The sequence below is a fragment of the Chelonia mydas genome, chromosome 10 (genome assembly GCF_015237465.2).
Source record: "Chelonia mydas isolate rCheMyd1 chromosome 10, rCheMyd1.pri.v2, whole genome shotgun sequence".
Lineage (NCBI taxonomy): Eukaryota > Metazoa > Chordata > Testudines > Cheloniidae > Chelonia > Chelonia mydas.
The window spans coordinates 40,348,399-40,362,023 of record NC_051250.2 but is presented as its reverse complement, the minus strand read 5'-3'; the positions used below and the strand labels follow the sequence as shown (position 1 = coordinate 40,362,023).

The 13,625-nt window shown below is 52.4% G+C and overlaps 1 protein-coding gene across 3 annotated transcripts in view; it reads right to left on the bottom strand.

Annotated features, from left to right (window-relative positions):
• Positions 1-410: 410 nt before the first annotated feature.
• INSYN1 (inhibitory synaptic factor 1) overlaps positions 411-13,625 on the bottom strand; it is an 89,928-nt gene continuing 76,713 nt past the window's right edge. For all 3 annotated transcript variants that reach the window (XM_037911543.2, XM_043524132.1, XM_043524133.1), the window contains one exon: positions 411-1,118. In XM_037911543.2, the coding sequence (XP_037767471.1) occupies positions 420-1,118 (699 nt within the window). In that variant the 3' untranslated portion in view covers positions 411-419. The remainder of the gene's footprint in view (positions 1,119-13,625) is intronic.

Genomic DNA, 13,625 nt, shown 5'->3' with positions numbered 1-13,625 from the left:
CCGCCCAGCCCCGTTTCCCCTATGTATATATCCCTATGTGGAGGAGACCCACACGCCGTCCACCCACAGACCTAGTTAGTGAACTGAGGTGCTCGGCTGGCATTTGGGCATGCCCCTGAACATATCTCTCTCCCATCCTCTGCTTCAGAGGTGGGGGTCTCTATGTATAGATATTATTTCCCTTGTTCCACACGGTTATTTGATCTCTTTCGTTCAGTAAATAATTTCAAATTCCCTGAGCCTCAAAAATGACAGTTAGGTAGCTGGACATTATTGTTATTAGTTTTCCACCTTTTTTGTTTTGTTTTTATGATTAGTATTTTGATTTATTTAAATATATATATATATATATATTTCTGCCCCTCCCCCTGCTCCGATCAGTCCCCATTGCTCCGATTCCTCCCCACCCCCACCCCTGCTCAGTTTTTGCCTTTGATTTTCTGCTTGGCCGATACATAGGGCAGCACGGTCTGAGTGCTTTTGTCCGACACGGTCTGTGTGCTGCTGTTCTTCATCAGTTTCCGTTGCTGAGTGGCACTCAGGTGAGGAGAGTGCCGCTGCAGCAGTGGCAGCGGATTGGCAGAGGGCCCAGCCGGCAGCTTGTGCCCTGCCTCACTGGGCTCCTCTGGAAGGTCCTTGGGCGGTGGCAGCCAGCCAGTGCCTTCCTGGCTGTTCCCGTCGTCATCGTCGCAGCACAAGGCATGGTAGAGCACCTTGTCACTGAAGCGGACCCGCTCCCTCATGCCCGGCGTCCTCTGGTGCTGGGCTTTGAGGTTGGGGCCGGAGCTGAAGGCCTCCTCGCTGGAAGAGTCGGGCGTCTCCACCCGGGGTCCGTTAGGGGTCAGCACCCCGCCATTCATCAGCCGGTAGTCTGGCTGGCGGCCCGGCTGCTGCTCCGAGCCGTCCCCAGAGTCAGATGGGGTGGAGACCTCCAGGAAGGAGCAAAACTCCCAGCTGTCAGAGAGGATGTCTGAGGTCATGAAATCCAGCTGGCCGAGGTCGAACGTGCCACCCCCTTTCTCGCTGCTGGATGTGCTGCTCACTGTGGCCGTGGTCCAGTCGTCTGGCTCTAGCTCAAACTCAAAATCCGACGTCAGCTTGTCAATCTGGCTCACTACCTGCATGAAGACAGAGCGAGAGAGCAATCAGGGGGCTGGCGGGACCACTCCACAGCAGGCAAGCGGGCCAGCCTTAATGTAACGCAGTCCCACTGGGCAGGCCAGCCCTCCCAGGGCTTGAACCTGGTGTGACGTTGCACTCCATATGTTTTATGGACATATGTTTATAAGTGTAAATACAATGTAACTGGAATATGCTTTATGCAAAAGGTCTCTTGTAAAGTATCATTACAAAGCTTATAATCTACTGAGTGTGATCATCTTATTTGTATGTATGTATCATTCTTGTACCTGAAGCTAGAAATATGAAGTATTACTCTAAAGTCCTATTGTAACTATGCAAAGTGTGGGCCATTAATGGTAGTTTAGAATCTTGATGGATCCCATTAACAAGGACAATTGGTTGTGAATGGCTCTGTTTACTTGTAAGCCTTCCTGTGTTCATTTGAGTCAGGCTAGAAAGAATGGAGGCTTGGGGATCTCACAGCCCATGTGACCATGTCACATGGTACTGGAATCCATCTTAAACCTGGTGCTTTTCCATTTAGAAGGAAGGATGGGAACCCAGAGAGAGACAAAGGATTCCCGCCTTGTGCCAAAGATATAAAAGGGGGTGGAACAGAACAAAGGGAGCTGCAGTCATGATAAATCCCCTAGTTACCACCTGAGCTGGAACTAACAAGAACTGTACCAGGAGAAAGGATTGGGCCCAGACTAAGAAGGAGTCTAGTGTGTGAAAGAAGCTTATTGGAACATCTCTGAGGGTGAGATTTACCTGTATTCAGTTTCTTAATGTATTAGGCTTAGACTTGCGTGTTTTGTTTTATTTTTCTTTGTAACTTACTTTGTTCTGTCTGTTATTACTTGAAACCACTTAAATCCTACTTTTTATATTTAATAAAATCACTTTTGTTTATTAATTAACCCAGAGTAAGTGATTAATACCTGGGGGAGCAAACAGCTGTGCATATCTATCAGTGTTACAGAGGGTGGACAATTTATGAATTTACCCTGTATAAGCTTTATAGAGTAAAATGAATTTATTTGGGGTTTGGATCCGATTGGGAGCTGGGTGTCTGGGTGTTGGAGACAGGAGTACTTGCTGAGCGGTTTTTGGTTAAATTCTGCAGCTTTGGGGGTGTTGACCAGACCTGGGTGTGTTGCAGCGGAGTAGCGTGTCTGGCTCAACAGGACAGAATTCTGGAGTCTCAAGCTGGCAGGAAAAACGGGCTCAGAGGTAATCTCAGCACGTCAGGTGACAGTCCCAAGGGGGTCTCTGTGACCGAACCCGTCACACCTGGGACCATTGGATCTGAAAGCGAGACACTCCACTGCCTGAACTAAAAGACTCTGTGCTCTCAAAGCCAGCAGCAGACTCAAACTGCTCTTTCTCCTGGCCCCTAGAGGGGGATAGAGCAGCACGGTGCAGGTGTGTGATGCACTGGCATTTCCTCCCCATCGCAAAGCTAGGTTTGTGCTTGATTAGAGGCCAAAAGTGAAATGAGTTTTGGTGGGCCTCAGCCTAGTTTTTAGCAAAGGTGGGCAAAATGGGTGAGAAACTAACCTGCACACACACTCAACTGCCAGACTCCAATAGAAATGTCACTGAAACTCGTGAAAGCTTCCAGCTAGTATTTTTAGCTGTCAGGCTGGGCTTGAAAGTATTGACATGCTAGGAGCAAGGCTATTTCCACTGGCCCAGGAGGCCCGTGTCATTGACGAAGCTCCAACTAATCAGCTGGATCCTGCTTCTGCTACGCTCCCCAGATGTGTTTGTGGCTCCCCCAGCATCTGCCTTCTGGGAAGGTTGCTCACATCCAGTTGAGCATGCAGGAGGAACTTTGCTTAGGCAAAGGCTCTGGGACTGGAAGGACACATGACAGGGCAGCTTCTGATGGGCTGCTCCCACCTCTGAGTGGTGATGGGAGTCAGGAGAGAGAGTCAGTGGCAGATGCCCCTAAGTCCCTGACTAGCAGGAGCTGGAAGAGAGCTGCAGAGCAGGAGGGTGGCTCATTGGAAGACCTTTTTGTTGTAGAGCTTCACGTATGCTGGGGGTCCAGAGCTCCCAGTAGTGTCCCAGTAGCAAATTCCCACTGCCTAGGCTAGGGGTGGGGTTTATACTAGTGGATGTGTACAGTGCTGCCTCCAGTACAAGTAATAAGACACTCTGGGGTGCTGCAGCAGGGTGCAGGAATCCTGCTTGGTGTTTCCTTTGACGCGCCAATAATACCTGCTGACAACCACACGTCTCATTCTAAGCACGCCTCTTCACCACAAGGCGCTACCCAGTGTGGTACGGGCGGGGATAGGAGATTGCATGGGTCAAACTACTCCCTGTTCTGCTTCCCACTGGCACAAGGCCCCTGGCTGCCTCCCATGACTGTATCAGATCTGGCTGTTTTCCTTGCTCCGAGATACACTCAATTCCCCTGTTTCTCCTCCTCTGTTTCATGCTCTCCTACAATGGTTTTCTCTTCCACCTGCATTCCTCTATCGGCTGCTCTCTGTCCCCTTGTTCCCAGTGTCTCTTCCTCTTTCCGCCTGCTCTCTCCTTCTGGCTCTGCCAGCCCACACCTCTTTCACTCTCCCTCTCTGCCCCCTGTGGAGGAAGAACAAAGCCCGAGGCGTTCAGACAGCTCACGCTGCAGATTGGGCCGAGACAAGGCTGGGTCAGAAATGGGCGGCTCAGAGAAGAGCTGGCATGGGGAGGCCAATGAACACCAGGAACCAGCTCACCTGTGCACGCACAAACAGAGTCACTGGAGGGGGTGCGCTAGCAAAGTTGGTGCCTGGAAGCCACTGTATTTAAACACTGTGCGCCCAATTCGCCTCTCATTTACACGAGTGTGTAACTCTCCAGACGCCTGATTTACACCAGCAGCAGAGCCCAGCCTTCTCCTTCTCTCTGTCCTTGAGGAGGATTCCCAGGCCTGGCTGATGCCTGCCCGGCATGCACCACCCTGGCTGCACTCCGGTTAGATTTCTGTATGGGTGTAACCTACAGTCACCCACTCTCCCTGCAGCTCACTGCCTGGCTTGCCCTGCTGCTCACCATACCACAGCTCAGGTCTCCCAGGAACCAGCACTTTGTACTGTGAAACTCATCCCCGGCCTGATGGCCATGGGGAGAGCAGGATGCACTGCCATGAAGCTTTGGTCGGCATCTTGGCCTGGGGGAACCCAGAGCAACTTCCCGCCAGCTGCATTGAAGTTCCTCCTCCCAAAATGGCAGCATGCAGATCCAGTCTAGGGGGGCTCTGCATGTACCCAAACACTTTGCAGATTTATACCCATGGGGCCAGATCCTCAGCTGCTGTATATCACCATAGTTCCATTGACTTCAATGGGCCAGACCAAGAGCTACTCCGATTCACCCCAGCTGAGGCTCTACCCAATACATTAACATGTAGGGGGCCCGTTTTACTCCAGCCTCCCCAGACTGCAGACTGCTCTGGGGTGTAATGCAGAAGCCATGATGACACCATCTTGATCCTTTCTATGCCAGGGATTTTGTCCTGGAGAGGCTAACCCAGCAGAAGTCCCATCTGATAGCAGCACAACCCATCTGTGCTAAAGCTTGTTACTGGTGCCACACTCCCTGTCCAGCCAGAGCCACACACTGCACTAATGGAGGACATGAGAGACGGCTGGAGAGGGATGGGGACTTAGCACTTTATCGCCCAAGTGGAGTTTGGCCAGGACATCAGAGAAGCAGTCAGGGCTTCTGCCTCCTCCAAAACCCAGCACCCCCAGCAGCACAATGCCCCCTAGGCCCAGGAAGCAGCACCCAACCCCAAGCCAACTAGAGGTGTCGGGTTCAGGTCAGGGCGGGTATGAAAACCCCTTGGCATTCTGGGCCTTGGGTCAGGTTCTCCCTGGCTGTGGTCTAGAAGGGTTTGGGTCAGGCTTCACAATTAGGCCCGAGCAGGAGCAGACTTTAAGCAGCTTCCTAAGGTATAGCCCCTCTGACGCCAGCCTCCCCTCCTCCTGGGGAGTGTGCTGGGAAAGGAGGGGGCCAAGCAGCCCTTCCAAAGGGGCTTCCCAGCAGCCCCAGCTGCTGCACTGTCTGGCAGGAAAGGATCTGCCTGCCAGGTGCACCAGAGACCCATGGAGCAGAGCGGTTTTAGAGGAGGAGAGCGAGCCCCATGGCAGAGGGAGTAAACAGCCTTGCAAATACAGCAGCATCGCACCAGCCCTTCCTGCCCTGGGGGCGCAAATCTTCACCCAACCATCTTCTTTGCAACCAGGGTCTCTGCAGGGGATGCATGGCAGGCACTGGCTCTGTACACCCCCTGGGTCCTCCCTCTCTGCGCTCTGGCATTGCAGCTCCATTGCATGTAATTTGCACCTGCCACCAGTGTGCTATTAAGCACCCCAGGGCATTGCAGGGGCCTGAGACTTGCACCTGACTCGGTTTTGTTACCAGACCCTAACGTCATCACAGCCTTGGATGGGACGGCTGCACAGACCCAGCTCAGGCTCCTCCTTTACTGCCTGCTGGATCCAGAGCCTGTTCCAAGTCGTGGCAGGAATCCACTCCCAGTCCTTCCCTTGGCCCATGTTCCAAAAACATGCACAGCCGCAGGGACTTCTAGCTCTGCCTGATACCTGTGCATACAGCTCCTAGGTCCTGCACATTGGATTCCTGTGTCCCCCAGGACCAGTCACTGGCTTCTCTTTTTCTTTAGCTGGCAAGGGCCCTGTTAATGCACAGTCGGCTGTCGGGGCAGCCCTGGGGCTTGGGGAAGGGGAATTGATTCATTGGCATGTCATCGGGATGCTGTGCCTTTCTCACAGTGCTTTGCAGACATTAACTGATCACATCCCAGTGACAGACAACGGTCACCAGCCCCATTTTATGGACAGGGAAACTGAGGCACAGAGTGGGGCAGTGATGTGTCCAGCAGAGCCAGGAGTACAACCTAATTCTTCCCATTCCTAGTGCTGTGCTTTTCCCCCAGCTCACCCTTCTACAGTGAGGATAAGCAGAGCAGCGTCTCACAGGACTTTTCCTAGTCTCTATGCAAAGCAAAATCCGCATGGACTAAAATGGGATTCGTGCCTGTATGAGGACCAGTGTCGGCTGAGAAAGGTGACAGGTCTCAGGCGCTGGTAGAGGGCACTTAGTGGGCACAGCAGGGAAGCTGGGGGATCAGGGGTCATGCACAGCTGAAAACCAGGAAGGCAGAATCCTTTGAGCTGCATAGGCCCATGGGGAGACCTGCTGGGGAATGCAGGGCAGAGAGCAAGTCTGTCAGGGGATCCACATGTGCAGCAAGGGTGGCAGAAGGAAACAGCAGTCAGGAGATGGTTTGCTGCGGCTGGGCTGGACAGTTGGCCTGACCAACCCTGGGTCGGCGGGACAAAGCCAGCCTGTGCAGGGCCTAAGAGGAATGGGTGCCACAGGCAGTATGGATTGGCTATGCAGGCAAGCAGAACTGATGCAGTGCTGGTGAAACGGTGCAACCGGGACAGGTCAGCCAAAGCTGGGGGAAGGAAGTGTGGTCTGGAGCTAGGAGATCAGTCAGGAGACCTCAGGGCTACTCCCAGCTGTGCCATTGAGCTTCTGCATGACCATGGGCAAGTCACTTCACTTTGTGCCTCAGTTTCCCCTCCCATGCTTTGTATGCCTTAGCCTGGCAGCTCTTTGGGGCAGGGTCTGTCTCTCACTATGCACTTGTACAGCACCTAGCACAATGGGTCTTATTATTGTGCAATACAGAGCTGCAGTGCAGTACAGAGTGGGGCCAGTGGGGCTGGCTCCTGGGCAAGGAGGGTTCTCAGGCTCTGTAGCTATGGGAGACTCTTGTGCCAAAATCTGCAGTCCCCTTTCCCTCCTGAGGGAGGGAGCAGACACATCATGACCTTGCTTTTATTTGGATCCTGGGCCTGCTGTCTCCTACGGGTTAGCTGAGCCAGCTCAGCCCACTTCCTTGGTGCCAGTTCATCCCAGGCATGGCGTGGGTAGGAGGGGAGGAGCGACCCAGTGGAGAAAGCAGAGGGAGGGAACAGGGAAGGTCAAGGCACGACTGGCAGGCGCTCCATCTGGCGGAGAGGAGTGGGGTAGAAGAAAGAATGGATCAATTCGTCCCATGAGCTTCCCCAGGCCCCACTGCCTGCCTCACAGCCTCCCCCCACCCCACCCCTGTGGGGGAACCCGCTCTGGGATGCAGCTGCCTCCATTGTTTCCATCAAGGGAGCTCTAATGAGGCCCGACTGTGGGCGGCTTTTGTCTTTCTGCTCAGTGAGAAGATGGCTCTTTGTTCAAACACAAGGAGAGCTCTTGGGAAGCACACAGGGCTGCCGAGGAGCCATCCCTGGTGCTCAGAATGGGTCGGGGCGGTTGTGCAAAGTCAGCTGGCACGTCCCCCATCCTGACCATTCAGAAACAAAATCCGGGAGTGGGGGCCCCCCCCGAGAGAAACCTGAGAAGCTGCAGCTGACGCTGAGGCAGGGAAGGGAGCCAGGAGATGTCAGGGAATGGAAAGCTCTGGCTTCAGCTGCCTCCCTTGGCTCATGGGCTGGGGGTGTGTTTGTTTGTAGCAGCTTGTGGAGAAGATCTCACGGTCTTGTTTGTTTCAGGCATGTGTCTGCAGAGGGAGGATGCTCCGGTGACCTGGAGGGGGCCTCCAGCCTGGGGTCTATTCCTGCCTCTGCCCTAGGGCAAATCATGTCCCCTCCAACTCTTTGTCTCTCTTGGCTATTCTGGTTATAACCCGTCAGACCAGGCACTGTCTCTGTGGCCTTGTGGCGAGAAAGCAGAGATCTTGGTGCAGTTATACAGGTATAGTCAGACAGTACTACCCTGCCGTGGGGTCTGGTATACGTTGCTTTCTCAGTTTAGCTTAAACCCCTTCCCAAGTGACACTCCCAAAAGGCCCTCTTGTCTCAGAGGAGAGAGTATCTAGAGTATCTTGGTGTAATGAGATCGCTTTTGATTCACACCTGAGGTTGTACAGGAAAACCTTTCCCATGTGGCCAAGGCCATACTGTGTGTGTGCAGAGCCTAGCACAGTAGGTCTTGGATTGCCTGCTGGTCCTATAAATACTAGCAAGGAGGAAGAGGTGAGAGCAGTTTAAGTGAAATTTAAGTCCTCTTGCACTTTTCTAAAGGAAAAGCAATGGGATTAGAGTGAGGACAGATGCTCATGTGGTATTAGTGAAATTCCCAGCTCTGCCACAGTTCCTCTGTGTGACCTTGGCCAAGCCCCTGTGTCTTGCTGTATCACAGTTCCCCAGTTGTGAGATGGGATAAAGATACTCCCTGTCTCCCACCTCTTGTCTGTTTAGCCTGGAAGGTCTTTGGGCAGGGACTGTCTCTCTGTATAAGCATGTACAGCACCGAGTGCAATGGGGCCTTGACCATAACTGGCCACTAGCTGCTACCATAATTTCATCCTGCCAATGATAATGGGACAGCTGTGAGGGGTCATAAAGGGAATGAAGGCCTCAGGAGAGGTCCTGAAAGACGGGAGAAGGGCTAACATGGTTCCCATCTTTAAAAAGAGGGGAAAGGAGGAGCTGGAGAACTATAGACCAGTCAGCCTGACCTCAGTACCTGGGAAGCTACTAGAGCAATGTATAAAACATCCCATTTGCGAATACCTGGAGGATGAAGGGGTGATCACTACCAGCCAGCATGGATTTACCAAGAACAAATCATGCCAAACCAGCTTGATTTCCTTCTTTGTTAGGGTAACTGGTTTGGTGGATGGGGGAATGCCGTGGACTTAATATACCTGGACTTCAGCTGGGCTTTTGTCACAGTTCCACATGATATTCTGATAAGTAAGCTGGAGAATGCAGGCTCGACAGAACTACCATTAAGTGGATACATAGTTGGTTAAACAATATCAAACAAAGAGTAACTGTTAATGGAATGATGTCAGATTGGAGGGAGGTCTCAAGTGACCTGGATGTAGGCATAGAGAACATACTGATCAAATTTGCAGATGACACAAAGCTGGTGCTAATGCAGAGGTATACACATGTGGTGCTCTTTGCACACATGACCCGAGAGCACCACAAGCCCTCTGAGCATGAGGCTTTTATGGTGTACTTAATAGGGACAGCCATATTCAAAGAGCAGCGAGAACGCACAGTGCAGTAGCTGCATTTTAGGCATTAATAAAACAAGCCTTTTAAAAACTAAAACTAAAAGACCATAATGTCCTAGTTCACATTATGGCCAGAACAAAGCTGGTGGAATTATATTTTAAAATCACTGTACGCTGAGGAATAAAGAGAAAACCCTGAAACTGATCAATCAATCTTTCTTTCTTTCCCAGTGTAACACATTAGCAGAGTGTGCATCATGTCCCGCTCTAGTGGCTGCTCTGTTAGACAGTATTGGTCTAATACTGCTGCCAGCGAAGGAAGTGGTGAGATAGATATGGCAATTCCTGCACTATGCTTGGGAGCTCTTACGGAATTAAGTTTAAGTAGCTTTAGAGTCTGTTGTATTATAAATGCAAAATGTATGTCTTATTGTAGGACTGCATGTAACTTCTCAAAGGGGGAGATGTGAGCAATGGAAACCCTGGGAAGGGTTAGGGACGTCCAATAATCATTTGAATCAGTATGCCAGACAAGAAGGAACTTTTGGGACAGACAAAGTTAAGTGGGTTTCCTAGGACATGCTTGGGAGGAGGGAAAGGCAGATTCCCACCTCTGGACCCAAACTTTTGAAGCTATTCTCTGAGAAGAAACCTGCAATCTGCTGATTACCTGTTTCTGGACTCTAAAGCACAAAGGCCTGAGCTGTCCAAAGGAGGGACTCACAGAGTCAGGGGGGTGCTTGTTCTGAGCTAGCAGCTACTGTGCACTTGTAACCATAGAACCACTCCTTGATCGGGTTGGAAGGACAGTTCACTGCCCCGAGCCCTTGTTGGAGTTGAGGGGTGATCTTTGGCCAGCTTAGCAGCAGGCATGGTAGGTTCCTGTTATGTTTTTAATGTGCTTTCTCTGTAACGCATTCACCTTCAGAATAAATGGGCTTGCTTAGAAAGGACAGGGTGGTAACTTGTCACTATGGGTGATTACGCTGTTCAGAGCCTCTGAGGAGAAAGCAATGGGCAGACATAGGCTGTTGAGGCTGACTGGCTTGCTGGAATATCGTAGTATAGGCAGGAGCTGTGTAGCCTGGAAGAGCCCTGCTCAGGAAGGAGAGAGACACAGTCTCCACCCACGAGAGGTGACGGCTGCGGGGCTCTTGCTGAACCACAAGCAGGGAAATCCATGTGCTGTTGCCCTGAACTGTGACTAGCAAGTCCTGTAGCTCAAGCACTAGAAGGCGGTGCTGCGATGCAAAGGGCAAGCCCTGCTGACGAAGAACCTACCCATATGCTGTGAATATCCTGCCATGGCTACTGCTTAGGGAATTCATTAGCAAGCAGAAAGGGCTTATGCCTGAGCCATGACCGAGACCCAGAGCCCTGCTGGCATTCTAGCACGTGGCTTCTAGATCACTCCTGATGCTTCAAGATGCCTCTTGCAGCGGGCCCAATCCTGCACTTATGGTGCACACTCCTGAATGCCCATCACTGTCAGGAGCAACTTTAGGCAGGATCATGACATGCTGTGATGCCAAGGCCCAACGGGGCAGAATGCAGGGGACCGAAGGGAGGGAGTCTTGGCTCCCAATTCCTTCCATCTATGGCCTATGGAGACTTGGACCCCACTTGCTCACTTTCCTCCTGCCCTTTCCCAATCTTCCCTCAGCCCAGCTCTCTTCCCCACTCCACCGGCCCATGAATGGAGGGAGCAAAGGAGCTTCTCTTTAGGCTAGTGGCTCCCGCACACTAGGCAGGGGAAGACCCAGGGGCTTTCCTGGCGCTGGCTACAGCAGAGCAGGGTCTGTAGCATGCTCCTGGCTCCAGCTAGTCTAAGGTAGAGCATTCTGCCTTTGCTCACAGCTGCTGAAGCCGAGTGGGCATGGTCCACAATGATAAGGCCCCATGGAGCATGGGAATGTGTCTGGGAGCCAGCTACCTTCCCAGGGAACCTCATGGAGTGCCTTAGCAAGCTGGATACTATGCAGCTGGGAAAAAGGCACTTAGTTATCCCTAAAACACAGAGGCTGGGGGGCCCCAAATCCCACCTGAACGTAGGGAGAAGCACTGGATTCACCTCTGGAGATGTGGGATAAAATATGGGACAGGTCACCAGTGCCATGAGTTTGGTCAGTCTCACACTAGATCCTGGGGAGTCTAAAAAACAAACCTACAGTCTGGTCTGATTGACGGTCTGGGCTCGAGAGATGCTCGGAGGTGGAACAGCAGAAGGCAAGGCTACAAGTCAGGATGGAGGGGCACTGGCAGAACAGTGAGGGGTCCCGGATCTAGGAGAGTAGCAGGAGGTTGCAGGATGACAGAGGGGCATTGGTAGAGACCCAAGGGTCCTGGGCCTGGGAGAGCAGCAGGAGGTTGCAGGGAGGACAGAGGGGCCTTGGCAGAGCTGGGAGGGGTCCCTGGCCTGGAAGAGCAGCAGGAGGTTGCAGGGAGGATGGGGCATTGACAGAGCCATGAGGGATCCCAGGTCTGGGAGAGCAGCAGGAGGTTGCTGGGAGGGGTCCCTGGCCTAGAAGAGCAGCAGGAGGTTGCAGGGAGGATGGAGGGGCATTGACAGAGCCATGAGGTTATCCCAAGTCTGAGAGAGCAGCAGGAGGTTGCAGGGAGGACAGAGGAGCCTTCGCAGAGCCATGAGGAGTCCTGGGCCTACGAGAGCAGCAGGAGGTTGCAGGGAGGACGGAGGGGCATTGGCAGAGCCGCAAAGGATCCAGGGCCTCGGAGAACAGCAGGAGGTTGCAGGGAGGATGGAGAGGCATTGGCGTGGACTTGCACCCTCAGCAAGTTTGCAGATGACACTCAACTGGGAGGAGAGGTAGATACGCTGGAGGGTAGGGATAGGATACAGAGGGACCTAGACAGATTAGAGGATTGGGCCAAAAGAAATCTGATGAGGTTTAACAAGGACAAGTGCAGAGTCCTGCACTTAGGACGGAAGAATCCCATGCACTCTTACAGACTAGGGAGTAGCTAGGCAGCAGTTCTGCAGAAAAGGACCTAGGGGTTACAGTGGACGAGAAGCTGGATATGAGTCAACACGGTGCCCTTGTTGCCAAAAAGGCTAACAGCATTTTGGGCTGTATAAGTAGGAGCACTGCCAGCAGATAGAGGGATGTGATCATTCCCCTCTATTCGACATTGGTGAGGCCTCATCTGGAGTACTGTGTCCAGTTTTGGGCCCCACGCTACAAGACACACGTGGAAAAATTGGAAAGAGTCCAGTGGAGGACAACAAAAATGATTAGGGGGCTGGAGCACATGACTTATGAGGAGAGACTGAGGGAACTGGGATTATTTAGTTTGCAGAAGAGAAGAACGAGGGGGGATTTGGTAGCTGCGTTCAACTACCTGAAAGGGAGTTCCAAAGAGGATGGATCTAGGCTGTTGTCAGTGGTAGCAGATGACAGAACAAGGAGTATTGGTCTCAAGTTGCAGTGGGGGTAGTTTAGGTTCGATATTAGGAAAAGCTTTTTCACTAGAAGGGTGGTGAAGCACTGGAATGGGTTACCTAGGGAGGTGGTGGAATCTCCTTCCCTAGAGGTTTTTAAGATCAGGCTTGACAAATCCCTGGCTGGGATGATTTAGTTGGGGATTAGTCCTGCTTTGAGCAGGGGGTTGGACTAGATGACCTCCTGACATACCTTCCAACCCTGATATTCTATGATAGGACGCCCTTGGCATGCCGCGCAGCAGCCCAGCCATTGATCCCACTAGCATGGAGCTTGGGGAGGGCCCAGCCAGGGCTGTCAAGGTTCCCACTATTCTGGGCAGCAGTCACATGGCCTATGGGGAATAAGAGGTGCTGGTCATGCAACCTCAGCCTTCAGGTACCGAGCACTCTTCAGCACCACCTGCTGACCACTCTGAGAAGAGCATGGCTAGCCCTTCTGGAGCACAGGTGCAAGGGGTGGCAGCCAGCCAGTTGCATCCGGCTGTGTCTCAGGACAAAAGTGCACTGGTTACGCTGAATAAGTGATGCAGGCTTATATTATGACAAATCAGGGATGTACGTGCTCCCGCCCACTCCCTGTCTTGTTAATAGATAAGGGTGATTCCTCCCTGGGCAGCATAACCTCATCAGACCCCAATCAGGAATTCCAGCTTCATCATATGGCCAGGTCACCCAGGGCTGGGCCCATTAATAGATCAACACCAAAAGGTGGGGGCAGGGGGAGGTGAAGGAGAGATGCTCTGCTGGGTTATAGCTTCAGTTCAGGGGAATGGTGGAAATTACAGTAGGGGAGTCTGCTTCACCTCTGCAAAGGAGATCAGTTCCTAAGAAAGCTTCCTCTTCCACCTGCTCCTCTTCCTCACTCCACTCCCCCTCCCCCTCGCCCGCTGGGCTACAATCCAGTCTGCTGCTCATTTCCCTGCTGTATTTAAAGCTGCAATCAGGTTCTGGCATCAGGGCCTTTCACTTGGAAAACTGGCATGAAAGCCT